Consider the following 21,707-nt stretch of genomic DNA (forward strand, 5'->3'; position numbering starts at 1 on the left):
AAAGGCTTTATAAGAAAACATCTTTCAATATTCTGGTCATCCCTGTACTGTTAAACAAATCTTAAATTTGGTATTGCTCAAAGTCTTATTAATGGTTTCATAGTAATTACACTAGGAGTGCTAAAAGATAGGTTTTTTTCAGAGCAAAAATACACAGTTTAACAGCTTCCAGTCAATGGAATGCATTAAAGCCAGACTAAATGCCTATTCTAAACAAATTTTTCAGTTTCATTTTTTAACTATTTCTAAGTAAACAGTTACCATAATGCAGATTCTAGGAAGACCAACAGTCATGTCTGTTTTGATAGCAGCAGCTTACAAAATTATAAAACATAATGTAGTGTGTATTGCTATTATTGTGAGCTGTCTAGTCAGCAAAACTCTGAAATTTCTGCCCCACAGCAGGTTGTAATCTTACAGGTTCTTCCCTGCATAGGGAGGTCTGTGGACTGTGAAGACTTCTAGGAGCAGAGTTTTATCAGTCATCTTTTGGAAGTTTCTTAGGAAAGCTGATAATATATTGTTTTTAAAGCCATCTGATACATTATCTAAATGTAAAATGTCTCATTTTAAATCTCTCTTGAGAAAAACAATCAGTAGTACAGATAAACTATAATAGCTGCTAAACTCTTGTAAGCTTTTCTGACTCATAGAAGTGTTGTCACTGCTAAATTCTTCTTTCTTCGTATAGTTACATTTTGAGACTAGAGGTTTTTCTGGTTTTGTCCTCTTTTATGTGGAGCTTCTGAGATTTAGAGGTAGATCAGAATGCTTGAAAATCAGAAGCTAATTGAAAAAGAACCAACTGTGACAAATGTGTGGAAAACTCTATTCTCCGGACAGGTTATGAGACTTGATAACACTCCTTATCTGTGAGTTCTACAGTTTCTACTGTACTTGATGCTTGTTCTTCGGGAAGAATTCCTATGCCTGTCTTTGTTCTTTAAGGTCAGCAATATGGGAGCAGAAAGAACCAATTCGTTGTCCCACTCTTGATAGGAAAAGGAAAAAAAAAAATTGAACATGAAAGAAGCTGAATTGCTTCAAAAATACAAAGAAAGAAAATGGGTTTGACTGGCACTTATGCATTGATTAAAAAGAATGAAAATACCTTTTTTCAGAGAATTTATCTAATGTTCAGTTTTTGAAGTCTACTAGAATCATTCCACTGAATGCATAATGTGGGGCATACCTTAAGGAACTGCAGTTTCTATTCTGCTTGCATAATTTTAATGGATTCACAAGCAGCTGGCAGGTTTCAGTGCAGATAAGTGGGGTATCATAAGTACGTTTGCTAGTGGAACTCTGCAGAGTTTGGTTCTAAGATGTGTACTGTTAACAACTGTCAGTGACATGGAAGACAACATAAAAACACACCCCAATACCTATAGGCAGTGTGAAAAGATTGAGAGATAGTAAAGCACAAGACATCACAGGACAATCTGGATTAGCCTTTAGGTTAGCTTCAAACAAATGAGTATTTTTCTGAGGCCAAATACAAGCTCTGTAATTAGCACAAAAGATAAAGTTTATTTCCTGACAGAGGGTGAGGGGTTCTCTGAAAGACTGAGGATGACATTGGGGATTTTTATATATGCTGAGAGGAGGAAGTAGTGGTGGATGATAGGCTGAAGGTGATCTCCTGGTTTGACATCGTAGCCAGATGAACAAATGTAATCCATTGTTCCATGTTCACATAACTGTTAAGCAGAACTAGAAAGGTTTCATTTTTGTTTAGAACTAGCATATTTAGTAAACCATATGAAAATGTTACATATTGTCTCTGTAGCTATAAACAGGATTTATTGAAATTTATATCTGTTCTTATTTATTTCAGTAGTAAAAAAAAGTGTTAAGCATGAATGTTTGCTTTTGTTTTATGAGTGTGTTGTGATCCAAACAAAACTTGAACTTGATTGGTCCTGTGGCCTGTGTGGGACAGAAGATCAAAACTAAATCATCACAATGGTCCTTTCTGGTCTTAATATATTTACTGTAACTTTGTCAGTTGCAGCTGAGAGTCATTTTTAATACTTCTGTGGTCTTTCTTCTAATAGTAACAATTTGAATGGTTTAACATAGTCCTACTGCTTCCACGGATACTAAAGGGATCCTGAGTGTTAATGGCAATACTGCCACTGGCCTGCTATTTTAGAAGAATAGGTGAAAAACTTAGGAAGTTGCATACCTCACCACGGTAAGCTTCCCTTTTCCTTTGCTTTCCTTTTATGTTAGACATGGAACAGTAAAGAAACTCTGGGTTCTGTTAGAGTAGTTACTTGATCCATTTTAAATCCCAGAGTAGCACAACCTAGATTTCCCAAATTACCAAAGAACTGTTGCTTACAGTTTTTGTAGCTGTAGACAAAACTGATCACTGTGTTCTCGACTATTCCTTCCATGAGATGATACTTAAATCCCCTCCCTCCTCACTTTCCAACAGTATGTCTCTTGAATGAGTCAGTTAACTTGTGTTCATATTATGAAGTTCACTGGGTGTGAATAACCTCTAGCTTATCGAGCAGTAAACTTCAGATTTGGACCATGTCTTTGCTTATTTTCATTGTCCTTTTGTCTTCTCATTCAAATTCAACATGTTCTTGATTATTATGTATACGATTTGATCAGATAAAGGACAGTATAATAAATAGTGGACATCTTTGCAGTTGCCTTTTTAGATATGTTACTTCAAGTTTCAGTGGGCTAAGTATGTTCTTTTTTAATGTTTATGTAGTCGTCATCGTCCTCGCTGTCTTCACCACCATCCTCATCGCAGCCTCAGGTTAGCCACAGCAGAACGAAGGCTTCACCATTGTGTCACTCTGCATCCCTCTCCTGGGCCAAACGTAATCATGTAGGTCCTGCAAAGGCTACCAGTCCGTCAATCCGTCTTCGTCGTTGGCGGCCCTTGATACGCCTTCCATCTGTTGGGCTTCATTCTGTTGTAAGTGTAGTCCATCTTCAGTCTTTTCTTACTCTGACACGACTGGCCTTCTGCCATGTAACTTCAGTCTTCAAGGCATCATTTTTTGTTGGGGTCTTTTCTCATCCATTCTTAGGATTTCTTTCTTCCTTTTTTTTTCCCTTTTTTTTTTTAATTTCACCCATGTCGGACAGCAAAAGTACATCACCCCACACTTTGTTGTCCAGGTATTTTTGATTCAGTACACGTGCCAAATCATTTTCAAAGCACAGATCAAGTTTGCCCTTCATGAAATGGCTTTTTTCTTTCTGCCATAGGCTCCACATCCAGCCTCTTCTTTTCACCTCATCTTCATGATCTTTCATTTGGATGTGAAAAACTAAGGGGCTTCTAATTCTTTGTCACATGATATTATTTCTTCTGTGTTTGAGACCTGGTTTATGTTCTCATATCCTAAAACTAGTCTCCTTTTCTTTCATTCTAAGTCTTGCTTAATGGTCCCTGGGTATTTCAATACAGATGAAATGTTTCCTGTAATTCCAAGGGGCTGGCTTACTTTCTCACTTGCCATCTGTTTCTTTCTCCAGTTTGTAGACAGACATTCTAATTAGAAAAGCTTGTCGTCAAGTACCATGCTTACACTTTTTTCCTTCGTCACCCATAGGGCACAAATATCTCTTGAAAATTATGAAAAAAATTAAATTCACAGAATAGCCAATGTGTCTAAACTGTCCCACGACCACCATCAGAAACATTAAAGAGTGGTTTAGTGGTATTTCATCCTGCTTTTAGGGAATGATCACACTTTTAGTACACATTAAAAAAGCCTTGGTATGTAGAAGTGAATTATCTTAAATGCAAAACTGGGGCAGTGATTTTGGTTTTATCATTCTTTGGTAGTGACCACATTTCACCTGTGTTACTAGAAATTCTTATTTGAGGTATGTGGATTTTTTAACTGAGGTGAAAGAACTATTCTGACCGTGGTCCAAATAATTTCCTTTTTCATACAGATCTGTCTTTCCAGATGTGGAAATACTTTTTAATATTTTATTTCTATTAAAAATTCAAGTCCAAATACTTCCATTTCTCTATAGCTTTTATATTTTTATCCTGATAAGTATCTCAAGATGAGACCTATTCCTAGACTCTTTTCTCTTTATGTGAATAATAATTGCTATTATTAAATACCTAGTGCTCTTGTAATCTTCAGAACTATGGAACATTCTTGATGTTATCATTTGGAGCTACCAAATTTGGGATTTGAGGAGGCATAGAGTTCAGCAGAGTTAAGTTCTCCCCAACTCATGCTTCCTCCCCCCATTTCATATTTAACAATTAACACTGGCAAACATCTGGCATTTTACCTGGGGACTTTTTGTTTGTTCAACAAAACTTGGAAAATTCTACATCATGTTTCTGTAATTTTAAACTGGAATTTTGTATTAATTTGACCTATATAAGCTTGTTGTTAACAACCAACTTACTGAGGAAGACTTGAACTTGAGTGTGCCTGCCTAGAACAAAAACATTTAATTGACCATGAGTTTATTTCAACACTAAATATAGTATGATTAATCCAAAGATGTACGTTACAGCATAATCTATTGTGATTATAGTAGAAACCCACTGTTGGCAAGTAGAGAGTTTTATTTATTTCAGAAAATTTCTAAAAACAACTCATCCATTAAAAGTGAGCATTTGCTTTGAAAATGTTCAAAAAATTCATTCAAAAAAATAAGTGCCCTTCAATACAACTGTCTGACAAAACAGAAGCTTGCCACTCAAAATAGTTTTAAAATATTGCTTGTTAACTCTTCTGACTGTCTCCATATGAGAGAGTAAAGTTCTAAGTCCTATATGCAAAGACTTTTCACCGGATATAATATAGTCTGATATTTATTGGTAACTAAAATGTTGTTCTTGTCTTTACACTTTTGTATAACAGACTTTTCCAACAAGTTTCAAGAACACACAAACTACATGTAAATTAGTTCAATATGCAAAAAACCAGACAGCATTTTAGGCATTAAAGCTGTCTCAATTGGCTTGATGATAAATACTACCTTGTCCTTCAAGTTTCATCCTGTCAATGCCCATCAACAACTATTACTAGTATTGCTTTGATCATTCTGCTAGACATACAAAGGGACTGAATTGGTCTCAGCATTGTATGAAAATGTTCTAGTATTGTTTTTATTAAGAAATCTATGCACTTAAATTTAAGGGGGGATGGAAACAATGGGAGGCTGTATTTATGCTCCTTAAATAAACCCACTTTCCCTACTTGAAAACATACCTTGAGTTTTGTGGTGGGTTGACCTTGGGTGGACACCAGGTGCCTGCCAAGCTGCTCTATCACTCTCTTCCTCAGCAAGAAAGAGGGGGAGAAAATAAAATGGAAGAAAACCTCATGGATCAAGATAAAAGTAGTTTAATAACGCAAAAGCAAAGGCCACGTGTGGAAGCAAATGAAAACAAAAGATTTATTCTCTACCTCCCATCAGAAGGTGATGTCCAGCCATTTCACTGGAAGTAGGGCTTCAATGTGTGTAGCAGTGGCTCTGGAAGACAAATGCTGTAATAATACCATGCCACACACACCCCCCTCCTTTCTCTTAGCTTTTATTGCTGAGCAGACATCATATGCTATGGAATAACCCTTTGGTTAGCTGAGGTCAGCTGTCCTGGATATCTTTCCCCCCAGCCTACTGGTGAGGGGAGAATGTTGGAGAGACAGCAGCTGATGCTGTGTCAGCACTGCTCAGCAGTAGCTAAAACACTGGTGTGTTATCAACACCTTTTTAGTTACCAATACAATAGAGGGCTGCTATGGGGAACATTAACTCTATCAGCGAGACCCAATAGAATTTTTTAGAGTAGGTCTCCAGATGAGTTAAGAACATACAATAGAGAGAGGGGAAAAAAAAATTACTGTCCTGAAATGTTCTGTGCAAACCTGATAAATTGCAGTAGGTGTGGCAAATTTTTAAGCTATAGGTAACAGCATGCTTCATTAGTAATGTTGACTTTTCCTCAATCCTTGTAATGATCTCTTGTTCTTCCAGCCAATCTGTTCTTTTAGTTTAGTGTCTCTGCTTGCCTTGAGAACATTTTGCTGCCTTTTATGTGTCAAGCTAATCTCCTAATTCTTTTTTCTCTCCTACACTCCTCAAGCTGGAAAACATTCTCTTTGTTTTCTCCTGCTTACTTCTTGTGTCAGACTAAAGGTCCCATTCTTTAAAAAAAAACTAAGAAACACCAATTTAGAGCAGTTACGGATCTAAAGGAAGTTTTGTGTTTGTATAAACATTCTGCATCCAGATACTCTGGTCATTGATAGACCACATCTCTGAATTTCCCTTCCTTGCTTGACATACTCTCATTCAAAATCGGGTGCTACTGTCCTGCAACTTGGAGTTATACCTCACCTGACACTTGCAGATTCTAGCTATAGTTGGGGACATAGAGTTAATAAGCTTGAGATAGCTTGTCTACCATGACAGCATAGTAGAAAAATACACAAGCCAATGCTTAGCAAAGGAATTTCTTGTCTGTTCTTGAGTCAGCAGTCAAGACAGTCTCTCAGCACCTTTCTTACAGAAATTCTTTTTCAGTATTCTGGACAGGGGATACCTTAATCTAAATTAATCTTTGTATGTTCAGCTGTGAAACTCCAGAGCATTTCAAATATGGTACACTCACTGCAGTATACTGAGCATGAGTAGAGATGTAGCTGGTCTGTGAGAATGAGCTAGAAATATTCTTGCTGAAACTTGCGATCATCATTCTAGTGGTCTTTGTTTTAATTGCAGTATTTTAACTGGGATTCAAATGCCTTTCACAAGCCTACACAGTACATCTGCCCAAGCGTGTTCCATGCTTCAAAATGAAAATTACAGATTCCTAATCTACCCAATAGAAATTGTATCACTTTTTCCCCTTTACATCAAAATTTACTGAACCATACTTAACGTTCTGTTGTGGAAACTTCATTTTTTAATATGTTTTTCTTTGGCTTCTTGTAACTCCTTGTGAGTGAAATTGTATAGTCAAACCCCTAAGGTTTTTTTCTTCTCTTAGACTTCAGTTACTTTTGTCATGATCTTTCAGTTGGATGAATCTGAAACTTGTTATTCTTCAAGGTTCTGCAAAATTGTCTTTTCTTTATCAGTCTTTGCTGCTCGTCTTCTACAACCTGACAGACTCTTGATGCCATTTTTTTGACTCAACACAAGTAGTGTTTTTTCTTTTCCCAGTCTCCCAGTCCTTTCCCTGTAATCAAAGCATTCTACTAAACTGTTTTTTGAGAATTCTTTCTTCACTCTCTTCTCTCAAGAGCAAGTGGAAAGAAATAATAAAAAGACAAGATGTAGTAGGAGGAAGTTGCCTGAAGTCTGTCATCTAACATTGAACCTATTTTTATAATGTGGTCTTCCATAAATAAATTTTAAGCAGGATACAGTGAGGACTTGTTCAGTATGTCCGTGAGAGTATGACAATTTTACTTTTTTTCCCAGTTGTGTGTGTTTGTCCCAGAAATGTGGTTTCAGGGAAATTAAACCAGTTGCACGTCAAATTTGATGTACTGTTTTATTCTAAGTTAACAACATTTGAGGATCAAAACGTTTCAAATGCATGAAAATCAAATACTGACTTTTCGGGTAATGGTCTAAGTGTATTATCGAGATAAACTGTGTAGGTGATGAAAAATACTTTATTAGACCGGCTGATATGATTGGACAAACAGTGATATAAGGGTGTACTGTTGAGTTTCTGAAGGTTAGTGCAAGAACAAGAAAGAAGACAGCTGCAGTTCATGAGAGGAGAGCAGCATGCAGAGGTGAAAGGTAAAACTAAGGCATTTATCAGAACAAGAGGGAGCAGAAAGGGTTATCATTTTTATAGTAAAAGCTTTGGGAAGTGCCATTTTAAAAATTAGACTGGAAATCCACTAATGAAGAATAGAGGAAGAAATGTAGAGGTGCTGTTTTGATAACATGAAATAATGGGTATTGACCTCAGACAATTCAATTAAAATTGACTTTGCACAGCAATCAGCAGTTGTTTGTTATTTAATTTGAATGTCCAGGTTGGCAGAGAAGGCAGTCAAATCCTCTGAAAAATCAGGACTCAGTCATTTAGGTGCTTTTAATGTGTTATCCAAAATTAGAGGGCATGACAAGCTTGTCTGTTGTTTTTGTATATGAGACTGGGTATTCATGAAGATATGCTATATTATTATTATTGACCAACATTGGAATACCTTGAGAAAAAATTACATCTGACGAGATGTTCTCAGAACCATCACTTTGAGCACTAAAATTTTGCATTTTTCCTCTTCAATCAGTTTCAGCTCTACTGGTCATTATTTTTCAGTTGGGTTTTTTTTGTTTTTTTTGTTTTTTTTTTTAATTGAAGAGATAAATTGGAAAAGTGATGTCCACTAACTTGTACTAACAAAACTTATTTCTTATACAAAGGTTGAAACCATAACATAAGCTTTGGTAAGCTACCGAAGATGCTGGTATTTGTCCTCTTTCTGTCTTTTCTGGATGAGAAAGAAATATAAATTTTCTTCACTGTGTGCTACAGCTCTTTGGGAGACTTGAAAGAGAAGTCTTGAATCCCATAGGTTAGTTCCAAATACTAATTAGACAGTCATCTTATTTAGACTTCTGTGTCATTCTCCTTCCTTGTGGTTCATACGTGTGGTCATTCAAATCTGCTGTCTCCTTTTGCACACTGAGTGGGCTTCTAAGTGAAAAAATCTGAAGGAACAGGTCATCTCAACACTTGACTGATGTTCATGTTACTGTGGTCTTTGACAAAAAGAGTAATTAAGAGAAAATCCTCTGTAATTGTTCTGAAAATAGTGCCTGGTGATGAGCATGCAGGCAGACTTCTTAAAGCTACGTTCTCTTGTTCTTTTAAGCATTCACACAGGCTGTTTATTAGAAGCTGAAAACCTGATGAAAGGCATAGCTTTTCAAGGAGACCACAACAGACATCTTCATGAAGCTGGCATTCCTTCTTCTTCCCACTCCTTCAAAGTTTAAAGTCTGCTGGTTCAAGGGTTAGAACTTCTAGAGCTTCCCAGTGGAGTAAAAATTGGCCTGACAAGGCTTCTTTTCATGTGTGTGTCTGTGTGTGTGCGTGCGTGCGTGCACACACATGCAATGGATGTCTTTCCCCTGAGGAGGGGAGGGGTGGGGTGGGGGGGTTGAAACAGATTCATCACATTGGGGAAGTTTAATCCAGTTACTTGCTTGCCTAAGTCATAAGAGACAGATTTTTATAATACCGTGTTTTAGGTCATCTTGACTATTCAGACCCAATTGTTTCTGTGTGCTTACGATTATGAAAATAAATGACTGTCAAAAACGATTGAAATCCTATTCTTTCAAGAAATGTAATAGATTTACTTTGTATTAAATTTACTACTATCTGCATTAGATGAAAAGAAGTCACAAGAGAGGGGGACTGTCTACACTAGAACATATGGTAGAAACGTTAATAATGGCATGGTTCTTCTTCTCTGAGGTTGGGGAATTAAAAATGTAAAAACACAATATTTCTCACGGCTTGTGGCAACAGCACAATGAAAGCATGTTATTTAGATTAGGCATGTACAAAAACTCAGCAGGATTCTATAGGAGTCTGTCTCCAAGTAAACTCTATGAAAAGTTAATCATGCTTTTTTTGATGTCTTCCCTATCCATCTTCTAGCTGTAGATAGGCTCAGCATTCCAAGCATGCCAAGTGTGTCTCTCTATAGAAAAGGTGGTTATTAGAAGCTGGCAAAGAACACAACCCTCAAAATGGTCAAAGAGGCAACTGCATTTTCTTCTAAATGTGATCCAAACCAAAGCCTGAATATCTTGACGTCCTCTGAAATAGTGATACTTTGAGGTCTGAATATGCTTAGATGCAGGCTTCTAAATGCTAAGCCATTTCCTTCTTACAGTGAGACTAACTGGCAGTGGTCTTTCTCCTAACCCTGAAATTTCTTAAGCCCACATTTACCAGTTGATAGGTTTAATTGATAAGTGAACAGCCATGAAGTCATATGTCTACAAAGGGCATTAGGTGGCAATGTGGGATTTGGCAAGAACTCTCAGCTTTGCCTGCCCACACACTTTTGTAGCACCACAGTTTAGAGGCCTGTAAAAAGTTGATTGATCGATGGAAATAACAAGGTGTCACTGGTTGTCAACTACTGTCTTGTGTGGTTTTCAAGAAGTTACAGAAACCTATGGGCCTTCAAAATTTACAACCAGGGCAGCTAAACTCTTGAGGCTGCTTCTTTTTCTAAGCCCTGGCTCTATTTGGCCTTCTGTAAAACAAAATTCCCAAAGGCATCAATGATGCCAGAGAGGAAAAAGATTCCTTGAAGTTATGGTGAAAAAGTCTTCTCGTCCCTTTGAGAGCTGCCTCATCTTCAGAGGCAGGAATGCTCTTTCTTTGTTCTAGGCCCTCTGAAATAGAGATGAAACAAGGTATTTATGCCTTTCGTACTTTTACTAGTCACAGAGATGAATCTCAAATGAAGGTGCGGGGAGGTTGTGTGGTTTTTTGGTTTGTATTTTTTCTCTCTTTTGTTTTTGAGCTTGCTACACAGAATTTCTGTAAGTTGTTGGCAGTTCCTCTATAATGCTTTGTTCTTTGGTGTTCCTGTTGTACTGAAGGACTTACAATGACTTCTTGTCCTTTGCTTTATTGTTCTGGTTGTTTGCTACATTTCTTCAATTTGGATCATCTTTCAAAGTCATAACCATCTGGAAGAAGGAAACTTTTAACCCAGTCTTTGAAACATGGTGCGACTGTAAGCTTCGACAACTCATTTTACATTCTAACCTGTTTCTGGCAAATTCTTACATTTTTGGGGTGCTTCAAGAAATTCACATAAGGCTAACAGTACTTACAAGGTGGAAGAAAATTTACATAAAATATATGTCCAAAGAAGTCAAATTCTTGATAATTTAAGAAAAGCTGACGTGTGTTTTCCCATTCCCTCAAAAAGTATCTTCTTAAATTGTGGATCAGGGCTCAGATGCAGACTGGACAGATTGATGAGGAAATAAGACCATCAATTGCTATTGAGCACAACAGTGGCGATGCACCTTTGGGCTCAGAAGTTCAAAAACTACTGCTTTGTGGGTGCTGGGAATGTGTGCTGTCAGAGTACCCTGCTGTGCATGTCCTGGTTTCTTCTGAAAAAGCTTTTGCTTGCTGTAGTTGGCAACACAGTACTGGGCTAGATTGGTCTTTACCAACTGTACCCATTTTTTATGTCATGTCAGTTGATGCTGTCGCTGCACTTCAGTCCTTTGTATGATGCCTGTGATGCCACTTTGAAATTTCAGTCTAGGCACCTCTGGTTATTTTCCTTTCTCCTCACCTGAGATTTGTGAACTGATTCTTTTGACTGCCTGTGAAGAAGGAACAGGTTATCTGTACTATATGTAGCTTACAAGCAAAAACTTTTTTTGACCAACTGAATATTTTCAATTTTAAAATACTACAGGTTCAGAGTTCAGCCCTGCATTGCTTTGTTATGGGAAATGGGTTAGTGAAGGAGTTGCTATTTATATTAGTATTTATTTTTAATGTTAATGTATTTGAGCTGAGACTGCTGCTAATTCAGTAACGAAAAATAAAGCTTTTATGTAGAGCTATAATTGGAAATACTTCCAGATACTTTACTGAAAGGATTCTTACTGATCTGTGCATTGCAGAAAGCTTCTTTATATTCTGAAATGTTCTGCAGTGTGATGTCTGCCATTCTGTATAGATCCAGAATGTGCTTCTCACTTGTGATTTCTCTTGCCCAAGTGTTTTGTATATTACGAAATGTTCTCATCAATCATACTGTGGTAAGAGTTTTAGTGAACACAATTTCTTTTTCTTTTGTTTTGTTTTGCAGGCTCCAAGTATAGACGAAAAAGTAGATCTTCACTTTATTGCATTAGTTAATGTAGGTGGTCATCTCTATGAATTGGGTAAGAACACTTTTTATCTGCTCTCTGTTTATTTGAAACAAATACAAATAGTAATGTTAACTAGCAAAGTTTGAGAGAGATTACCTGATGTAATGTGCGGCTTAGGTTCTTTTCAGCTGCATCATAAGGTCTAGGGGGTTCTGACAAACAATTGCAGCCTTCTGCAAATTGTTTTTTTTGGATTCTCTCTCCCATTAAGATAAAATTGTACAGAATACCAGACTGCCTCTAGCCTTCCTTTATGATTTACAAGGACAGGAAGAGAGAAAGGATTGATGAACACTCAAAGGTTCAGAGAGGGAAGTGCTGTTATTCTTATGTCCCTGAACTGCTTATAGAATTAATAAATGAACTGTATGCCACTTCTACAGTGTTAGCTATATTACTAAATAGCACGACAGTTTAAACTGAAGTTATCTAGTCAGGATACTAGGAGATACTAATATTCTGCAACTCATTTGTTATAGGCTGGTTATTTTTTTTCTACTTTTTTATGGTTACTACACAGTTAACTGTAGAACAGTAGTATCTGTTTTCTGAATTACAGCTATTTTTTTTTGCTCTTCAGATGTTGTAGCACCAAGTTCTGCTCAGATATTCTCTAATGACTCCAATCTTAAACGTGTTGCTGGGCAACCAGGTTTTGCTGCAGGCATTTCAGAAAACTAGCAAGTAGATCAGCATTAAAAAACTGCAAGTCACTGGTCTTTCCTAACATAATTTTTGCACTATTTTATGGTGAGAACATTTTAATCTTTTGAAAATTAGCATATAATTAAGCAATGCCCTTAACAGGTGATGACTAATCATAACTTGGTGCATAAGCAGTATATAAAAAGTGCTTATGTTGATATTGAGGTGATCTAAGGGTTTTTCAGTGATAAGTCATGAACAACAGGTACAGATTTCTGTGTTTCGATGATGCTGTATGTCTCTCAGTGACCTAGATCAAATAGTGAAGCAACTACTGTAAGATGCAATACAAATATTTTATGACTAAATTTTGAGGTGTGGTGGATGGTTCATTCTTCTTTTAGTCGTGTGCTACTATTTCCATGTTACCTTTTCATTGTGCATTAATTTGCTCTGTTTAAAAAGCACGCTACAGACTATGACTACCATGTTTATCTGTTTTCCATAACTATGATGCAAGATAAACTGCCTTTTTTTTTAAAAAAAAAAAAAAAAAGAGACATTTAGCTCCACTGTATAGTGGAATGCCAATATGATTTGCTTTCTTCTTAAAATAACTTCTCTCTGTACCAGTGGAAGAAAGCAAAGAATACTTCAAAGTAGGAAAATGAGAGAAGGCTTTTCAATTGATTCACTGGCTTCATTCACTGTGGCCAGCATGTGGGCTTTGGCGGGCGGAAAATGCTCGGGAAGCACATGGATGTTAAATACTTGTGATGTTTTTGCCGTAGAAAAGATGTTATTTATAGGCACATGAAATGAAAATGCTCTTCAGCCAAGAGGTATGTAAAAACAAAACAAAACAAAACAATCAAACTTAGTTTGCAACAGTACAGGGCATTCAGTTCTGTTTTCCTCTCACATTCTCAGGGTTTTGCATTGTTCGATCATGGTTATGACAAAAGCGAACAAACTCTTGTTCATATTAATCCAAAAATTTTCTAACATCGAATCTATTTTTAGTTATGGAAAATGTAGTTCGGAAGCATTGTCAACTTCAGTGGAATCTTTGGGGAGGGAAAGGTCTTTAGAAGGGAGGACAGAGCCAAAAAAGAATTTGGTCTAGCAAATACTTAGGATATCCTGACATATGTTCTCATACTTTTACCTCTTCACAAGTAACCTGAAACATATTTCCATGAATTAAATTATTTTTTAAATGCTGAGAATGCTAGCACTATTATATTGCAAGTGGGAGAAAAACTAATTAACTACAGCAGCCATTTTTAAATACTGTGAAAGTACTTAATACTTAAAGTTACTGGGTTTGTTTGCTTATATATTTTAAATGAGAGTAACATTGTAGCGATGCCAGACTCTTCAAACTGGTGGGTTTGGTATTCTGTTCTGTCATGGGCTCCTTGATCACAGCTGTTAAAGACCACAGATGTACAGCTAGCTAGATGTCTGGGTAAATCCATTAAGTGTAGTTGAAATTATTCTTTACTTGAAAAGCTGTATACCAGCACTAAAACAATTGCAACTTACAGCCTTAAAGTTCTCAAATAAAATACTAAGAAGTATTTAATTGTTTTCCTTGGATTTTTTTTTTTTATTGTAACAGACTGTACATAATGATACCTGTTGAAGCAGTCAGCAGTGGAAGAGAGAGACCAGGAAATAGCTAGCTGCATGTGTGATTCTTTTATGAAAAATTAGGTAGCTTATTTTTAAGTGAAGAGAAAAAATCTGCTCAAATAGTTTTAACTGGAAAAATTAAGCTTTTCTATTTCTATGAATGTGTTGTTCAATCCTGCTTTGTGTTTCAACAGATGGGCGCAAGCCATTTCCAATAAACCATGGGGAAACTAGTGACGATTCTTTTTTAGAGGTAGGAATAAAAGACCTTTTTAAATGGTGTTATACAAAGTTCTTGCTGTATTGCCACACAAATTGGAAATCTGTTTATACAAAACTCTTGTTATATTTACGATTGGATAAGGAACAGAGCAAGTGGGATGGTGAGACAAAGTTAAGTTTTCTCAGTTTTAAAACAGGTATTTCAGAACCCTCATGTTGTGGCTCTGGATGAGTGTATCACAACATGGTAACAAGACATGTCAGAAGGGTTGACTGTGACAGACGATCAGGCTGACTTTTCTTCTGTGCTGAGATTTTCATATACCCCAGCTCTTTTCAAATTTTATGTGAGATGAAGTCTTCGGACTGAAAATTTAGGATAATTTTTCATTCTCTTTCCTTTGGTTTAGTTGCAGTTTGATAGGTGCCATGCTAGGCAGAAGTTGATATCCTTTCTGACGCTTGCTAAGAATTATTTTTCTCCAGTTTTGTGGCTTCTTTCAGGTGCTTCTTTGTGTTAGGAGCTGTTTAGTTGAGAAATTAACTGGAAAGGAATAGACTGAATGGGAGGATAAACTTGTCATCCCCACAGAATGATGTGAAGTTGGGGCTGGTAGAAGGCAATGCGTAGATCTGACTTTTATGGTACACAGACTGGATTAGCTTTACAGAAAGAAAAAAACAGATAAACTAAAAAACAGCCAAACAAAACCTGTTATAGTTTAGTAGCACAGACTAATGTCTGTAAAGTTTGTGTACAATTTGTGCTTGTTTGGGCAGAGGGAGAAGTCGGATAAAGCTTTCCTTTTCTCATATGTGGCTTTTTTCTGTTTTACTGATAACATGTGTTCTCCAGATTGCACCCTAAAGCTAGATGAAGAAATTACTTATAATCTTTCACTTACCCCACACATCTTAGATTCATCTTGAGACAAAGAAAAGAATTCTGAATACAGCAGTACTACTAAAAGCAAACTTCAGAGATGCATTTAGAAAGTCAGACAAGCAACCCATCTGTTGCACAAAGTAATATTTAGTCACAAAAATCATTGTTGCTAAAGTTCTGCATAAAACCTTTGCTCTCTTACGCTGCCCCTATGAGCACTGCAAATAATATTGAATACTGGTGACTCAGATCAGAAATACAGTTTATGTAGATTTGTCACACTATTTAGTAATCTTTTAAGGAAAAATCCATGGTGAGCATAGTTTGTATAAAGCATATCTTCATATTTCAGTTGTTGTTCTTTTTTTAATAAATATGATTTATAGTGGTTTTTTGTTTTGTGTTTCTTTTTTTGTTGTTTTGTTTTTTACTTTTTTCCCTAGGATGCAATAGAAGTTTGCAAGAAATTCATGGAACGTGACCCGGAAGAATTAAGATTTAATGCAATTGCACTGTCTGCAGCTTAAAAGCCTTGTCCAGTGGGGCTAATCTATTGCAATGTATTGTAACAATAAAACTGTTGCCATATGTTAATAGTACAAATTTTGATACTTCCCTAACATGTTGATTAATTGTAGCATACGTGGAATAAACTTTGCATTTGTCCTTGCTATATCTTGCTGCTTGTTCCTAAAGCAACTTTGGGTATTTATATACACGCATGCATTTTGTGCAAGACTTCTATGTGGTGGGTTTTTCCCCCTTCCACCCCCTTAAAAGTTTGGGGGATTACTGTCTGTGATATTTCATCATAATATTGATGAGCTAATTCAGAGCAGGATTATAATTTGTATAATTCACAGATAATATTTTGAGTGAAGTGTGTGGTATGTTAATGCATAAAAAATTGAAATATGAGGCTATCTCCATCTTCTAATTATACAAGAATATTATAAGAACTTTTGCAGGTGACTCAAAAGACAAAGGCATTTTTTTCAGTGCATTATTTATTAATAAATTTATGGAAGAAATAAGGTATAAAAAGGACTGTTTCTTCTTACTGTTGGTGATCACTAACATTTTAAAATTATCTTAATATTTACATTTTGAATAAAACTTAATTTTGTTTCTCAAGCCTAATAATGTTAATAAATTGTCAAAAAGCTTTACTTAAACCAGTGTTTGCTGTTTGTATGTGTGGAAAAACAACATGGATTTTTTGCTCTACAAAAACCACACGAGTAATTAATGCTATTTCATATGGTAGGACTGTGGAGGGCACACACGGGTGAATACAGCAACGTGAAGTATCTCACCTAACTGAAATAAATGATAGAAAAGCAATGATTGTTGTAATGAAGTTTTGTGTAACCAGAACAGAAACAGACTGTAGATTTTAAGATAGCCATCATGGTCATATACTTTCTCTTCCCCCTTTAGGAATATCTATTGTAAGTTTGTCAGGTGGCATTACTGAATGCTATGTGATACCCTTCCCCAGTGCCATCCCTCCCACCCCACCCACTGGATCTTAAGGTACCGTTGACCAATTTCTGCGCTTGAATTAGTAACAACTTGGTTGTTTGGGGGTTTCTTTGGGGCTTTTTGGGGGTAAGCAATCTCACGCTTTAGGATTCTTGTGCAGGTTGGTTTTGGTTAATGTGCATGTTTTTGACATTCCGGAAAAGTGTTCCTTATTTGTTGCTTTGAAGTGAAATAATTCAGGTTTGCTTCCAGTCAAGACCACTGCCAAAGGAAACTGAACCCTCTCTGTCCCAGAGGGCGCTTTCATTCTCTATCAATTGTCATTGCAGGAAAAACGAATGGGGTTATGCCAGAAGCAATCTGGCAGAGTTTTCCTTCTTTATATAAAAGAAAGAGGCCTGGGAGTCTGTCTTATCACTTAAGAACATCGTTTTGCACTCTAAAGAAAAAGTCAGTGTCTGTCTAAAACATGTCACCTGGAGAGTCCACTAACAACAAGAGTCTGTTTTCTATAAGTGAGCTGGTTGGAAAAGTGAGGGGAAAGAACACTAATGAGCTTCTATTTTTGAGCACTTTTTCACCCCAATAAAATGCAGTATCATTAAGACTTGCATTATGTTGCCATGCTCATTAGTAAAGCCGTGAAATTTACTTTTAAGTAAAAATCAAAGGCTTTAGTAACCAAAGCAACTGCTTTGTCTTCCTGCTAATATCAGAAAAATCAGATAAAAGTTTCGACAATTAAATTGGTATATTTCATATTTTATGCTAAAGGTGACTCAGATTACATTTAAAGTAATCTTAGTTAGTATAGGTAGGGTGCTTTTAGGGTAGGGAGGAGGGTGAGGAAAGAGAGGAAGAAGTGCAGTTCAGAGCTGTTAAACTAGCTACATCAATTATCTGCTTTAGGGAAATATTCACACCATATATGCTCTTCCATGTTCAGAAGCTTTTGGTGGGTTTAGGTAATACATGGAGGGGCTCCATGCAATTGTTTATTGCAAAATCACTTCAGAACTGGAGCTTTAATTATGAGGGCCGATTAAGTAAATTCATGACAAAGGAAATCAAGGTTAGAATAGTAAAGCTGGGGTGGGATTTTTCATGGTCACACTGGAAAAATACATCTTGAATCATAAGTAAAAATTTTACTTATAAGAATTTAATGTTTTGGCAATATGATTGTTTTGCTCAGTGTTTTTGATGTAATCTTTAAATCAGTTGTCCTGCAGGGCAAGGTTACCTTCTAACTTGTTCTACTTTCAGTGTTAATTTCCGGTTTATTAATATATAAGATGGTCCTTTTTAGTGAACATTGCTTTTGGAAAGGTTCTCAGAAGTTTGAGATGACAGAGGAAGAGCAATGCACCGGTTTTTATGCTGAACTGTATCTGCTCACTGCACGAACCCTTGCTAGATGGAAATCTTGAAAGACTGCGCTGCAGAAATACCGTCTCACCTAACCCCTGTGCCGTAACGGCCTTCCGGTGCTTGTGAGACCGTGCTTTGGCACAGGCTTTGGTGACCATCTTGAGGAGCACAGGAAGGAATCTCCAAGGTGCTGGGATATCTGTGTAACCTGGATGTGAGGAGTGAGGTACGGATGCCGGGCCCCGGCCGGGGCTGATAAGCCCTGCAGGCCACGTGGCGGTTTTGGCTCCGCGATGCCCATGCAGGCGCTGCCTTATTGGTACAGTCGGGTCCGTCAGCTCAAGCTCCGTGGGAAAATAACACTCTTGTTTCCTAACTTGTGGAGCCCTGCCGGAGCCTCGGCACCTTCGCGTGGAGCAGGGCTCGGCCGCGGGCGCGCGGCGCTAGCGGCTGCCAGGAAATCCCTCTTCAGCGCCTGCGGTCCGGGCCGGCCGGGCGCATCAGCTCGCGGAAATGGTGCGTGTAGGAGTGAAGAGGTGATGCGTGCCCAGCGCTTACATTAATTCTAGCTGGGTAAAGCTGGCGTGCTATTAAGCACTCAGGATTGTTCAAGCTCTTTTAAGTATATTGGTGTAAGTTTTTGCACGTCATTGCAGCCATTTTGTAATAAGCCAATCTTACAGTTGAGAAACTGTAAGAATTTAATAACCAGTACAATGCCCTTTCAATTATGGCTGCATGATTCAGCTAAGGAAAGATGGAGAAAGAAGTGTTTTCTGTCATTGAAATGTAATTTTAGAAAATAAACACACTTTACAGCCCACATTTAGAAAATAAATACAGTCTTTCCATAAGGGAAGAAGCCTGCCTTGGTAGAAAATATTATTGTATCAAATATTTGTAGAACTCTCTATGAAAAGAAAATGACGTAAACTGTTGCTTGACTTATCCCTAGGAGCACACACATTGAAAACGTTTATTTTTGCCAAATAGAACAGTATTATGTTTGCTCCTTTTGACACCAGCAATTAGCAGTCATATCTGGTATATGTCATCTTTTTCTGATCTAGGAATCTAGTGACTCTACCTTGTTAGTACAAGGGAATATTAAACTATTTTGGTTGCTCGGGCTTACATAGATAAATCATCTGTGACAGTTGATTTAAAATTCACTTTGAGGAAGAAATGTGCATGTTGGAACTTTTTTTACTTAGTGAATAACTTTGACTTAAAAGCTGATGTGGTCCCTGCAGCTTATTAAAATGAGGACTTAATAAAATTCCTTGATTACTCAGCTTACTCCTATTATTTGATCTAAAACATTAAATACATGATTCATAAGAAAAGCGATTTGATTTTCCATTAAGTGAAATAAAAAAACTGGAAATAAGTGAGAATGTGGAAACTTTTTTTAAGCATGACCTCTTTTGAAACTTGTTTCATAGAATTTTATTCTCAAACAAATGTAAACATTTATAGTATTTATAGTTACTTTCTCCTACCTAGGGCCAAGCATCATATTTTTATACAACGGGAAAAAGCGGACCTTAAAAATCTGGGGAAGACAGCAGTAGTTCTCCACAAAAATGTTTAGCAGTGACAGCTAACACAAACTGATGTCAGCTAGCAGCAGCAGCGCATAGATGCTTTATTTAGACTTTTTTTTTTTTTTAGCCCTTGCAGTCATGAATAGTGAGATGAGAGGGTTGTTTTCTAGTTGCTTAGGCTTCCCACTCGAGAAAAATGCAGATTCTTCATTTGTATTTGGACTTGTGGCTGATCTGGCTTGGAACAGGAAAAAGGAGTAGGGAAAGATTTCAAAATTAGAGTTTTCATTATTGTTTCATTCATCACTGGCTCTATAGCATAGATGTCTCAAATCATACCACTGTGAGGAGCTAACTACATCATTTCTATGCATTTGTAACTTTATTAAATGTCACACAGCTCCTGTGGAACTTGTTTCGGCCAGAATCACTAGGTTTTCCTTTCTGCATGTACCACCAGTAACACTCAGTTCCACGTAGTGCAGAAACTCATGAGTAGTAGCTTCTTGGTGTGTTGACTTGATCTCCTAAAGCTTCTTTGCAATTCTACGAAGGTTGTTTACAGAGCAGAAGTAAGATGTGCTCTCATTTTAGAAGATAATTTGTGTGCAGTACAAATTTTAAGTTATCTTGTCTCTGTGGTCCTTAAAAAATTCCTTATGTTCTGCCATCGTCCATATAAGCCAAAGATGCATGCAGCAACTCCGCTTTGCTTACAGAGAAGATAGGGAAAGAAAAATGTTCTTAAAAGTTCAAGTAGGAAAAGATCATCTTCAGTACGCTGTTAAAATGAAATCAGGTACTTCTTAGAAAATCCCTAAATGCTCTGCATGAAGATTCCAGAAAAGGGCTCTTTTTCCCTGATGTATCATTAACTTTTCTGCTTGGCGCACGTGTCCCCTGCTGTACTGTGGAAGGAAGGGTTTTGTGGTGTTTCGTCAGCACCCCCTGCGCCCTCCTGGCTCCAGCTCGAGTGCCAAGGTGAGGGTGGAAGAAACTTGGCCGTGGCGCGAGCGCGATCCCAACGCACCCAGTGTTTTTGGTTACCGCAGGGGCCGGGGCCCAGCGCGGCCTCGAGCTGAGGGCAGCCTTACCGGGACAGGGCTCCGAGTCGGAGCCCGGGAGAGCGTGGGGTGGGAGAGGTCACAAAGGACCTGTTGCCGTGTAGGGGGGTCGGAAACACGGCAGCGTAAAGTGCTGGGTGCTGGCGGCAAGGGGGACACGGGTCAGCAAAACCAGAATTTTGACAGACCGTGGGGAGGGCAGGAGGGATGCGTGGAGGCTGAGCTTGTGTGGCTCCAGCTCTGCCCCAGGTCGTTTTGGGTGGAAAAAAAAAAAAGAGTTCAGAACACAGCGTGGGACCTCTCGTGTCTTTCCCCAGCGGCGGGAAGGGCTTCCCGCCGTCATCCCCAAGCGGGACGACGCCGCGGAAGAGCGCGGGGCCCGTTTCCACGGGATCCCGGCGGCTGCAGGGGAAGCCCCCGCGGGTGGGGTGGGGTGGGTGGGTGCGGGAGTGTTCCCGGGGCCGGGGGAGGCGGCGGCAGGTGGCGGGGGCCGGGGCCGGAGGTGGCCCGGCCCTGAAAGGTGCGATTGTCCCCAGCTATTCCTGGTATGCGGCGGGGCGGCAGCCGCCGGGGGCCGGGGCTCCCGCGGGCGGGACGGAGCCGCCGCCGGAGGTGGGGGGGGACGGGACGGGACGGGACGTGGGGCGGGGGTACAGCCCCTCCCGGGTGCCCCCGGGAGGAAGGGGGAGGTGTGTGTGTGGGGGGGGGGGGGGGGGTGGCGTCCTTACAGCGTTGCCTTACAGCCGGCGGCTCCTTCCCATTCTTGCGGTCGCTGAGCGGCAGCGAGCTCCCGGGAGGGGGGAGGAGGCGGAGGGGGAGGAGACGGCGCGGGGGAGCGTTAAAAGGCGGCAGCTGAATGACAGCGGCTGCTCCCCGCGCCCCCACCCCTCCGGAGAGCCGGCTGTTCGCCGCCCTATTACCCCCCCACCCCCCCCC

The 21,707-nt window shown here is 38.7% G+C and overlaps 1 protein-coding gene across 1 annotated transcript in view; it reads left to right on the forward strand.

The window, feature by feature from the left end:
* Window positions 1-16,648, forward strand: part of UCHL3 (ubiquitin C-terminal hydrolase L3) — a 46,068-nt gene extending 29,420 nt beyond the window's left edge. Inside the window, exons 7-9 of the mRNA XM_032985939.2 lie at window positions 11,850-11,925; window positions 14,391-14,449; window positions 15,748-16,648. Coding sequence (XP_032841830.2) covers window positions 11,850-11,925; window positions 14,391-14,449; window positions 15,748-15,831 — 219 coding nt within the window. The 3' untranslated portion in view covers window positions 15,832-16,648. The remainder of the gene's footprint in view (window positions 1-11,849; window positions 11,926-14,390; window positions 14,450-15,747) is intronic.
* Window positions 16,649-21,707: the final 5,059 nt, after the last annotated feature.

Source organism: Tyto alba, unplaced genomic scaffold, assembly GCF_018691265.1.
Source record: "Tyto alba isolate M040663 unplaced genomic scaffold, T.alba_DEE_v4.0 Super-Scaffold_45, whole genome shotgun sequence".
NCBI lineage: Eukaryota > Metazoa > Chordata > Aves > Strigiformes > Tytonidae > Tyto > Tyto alba.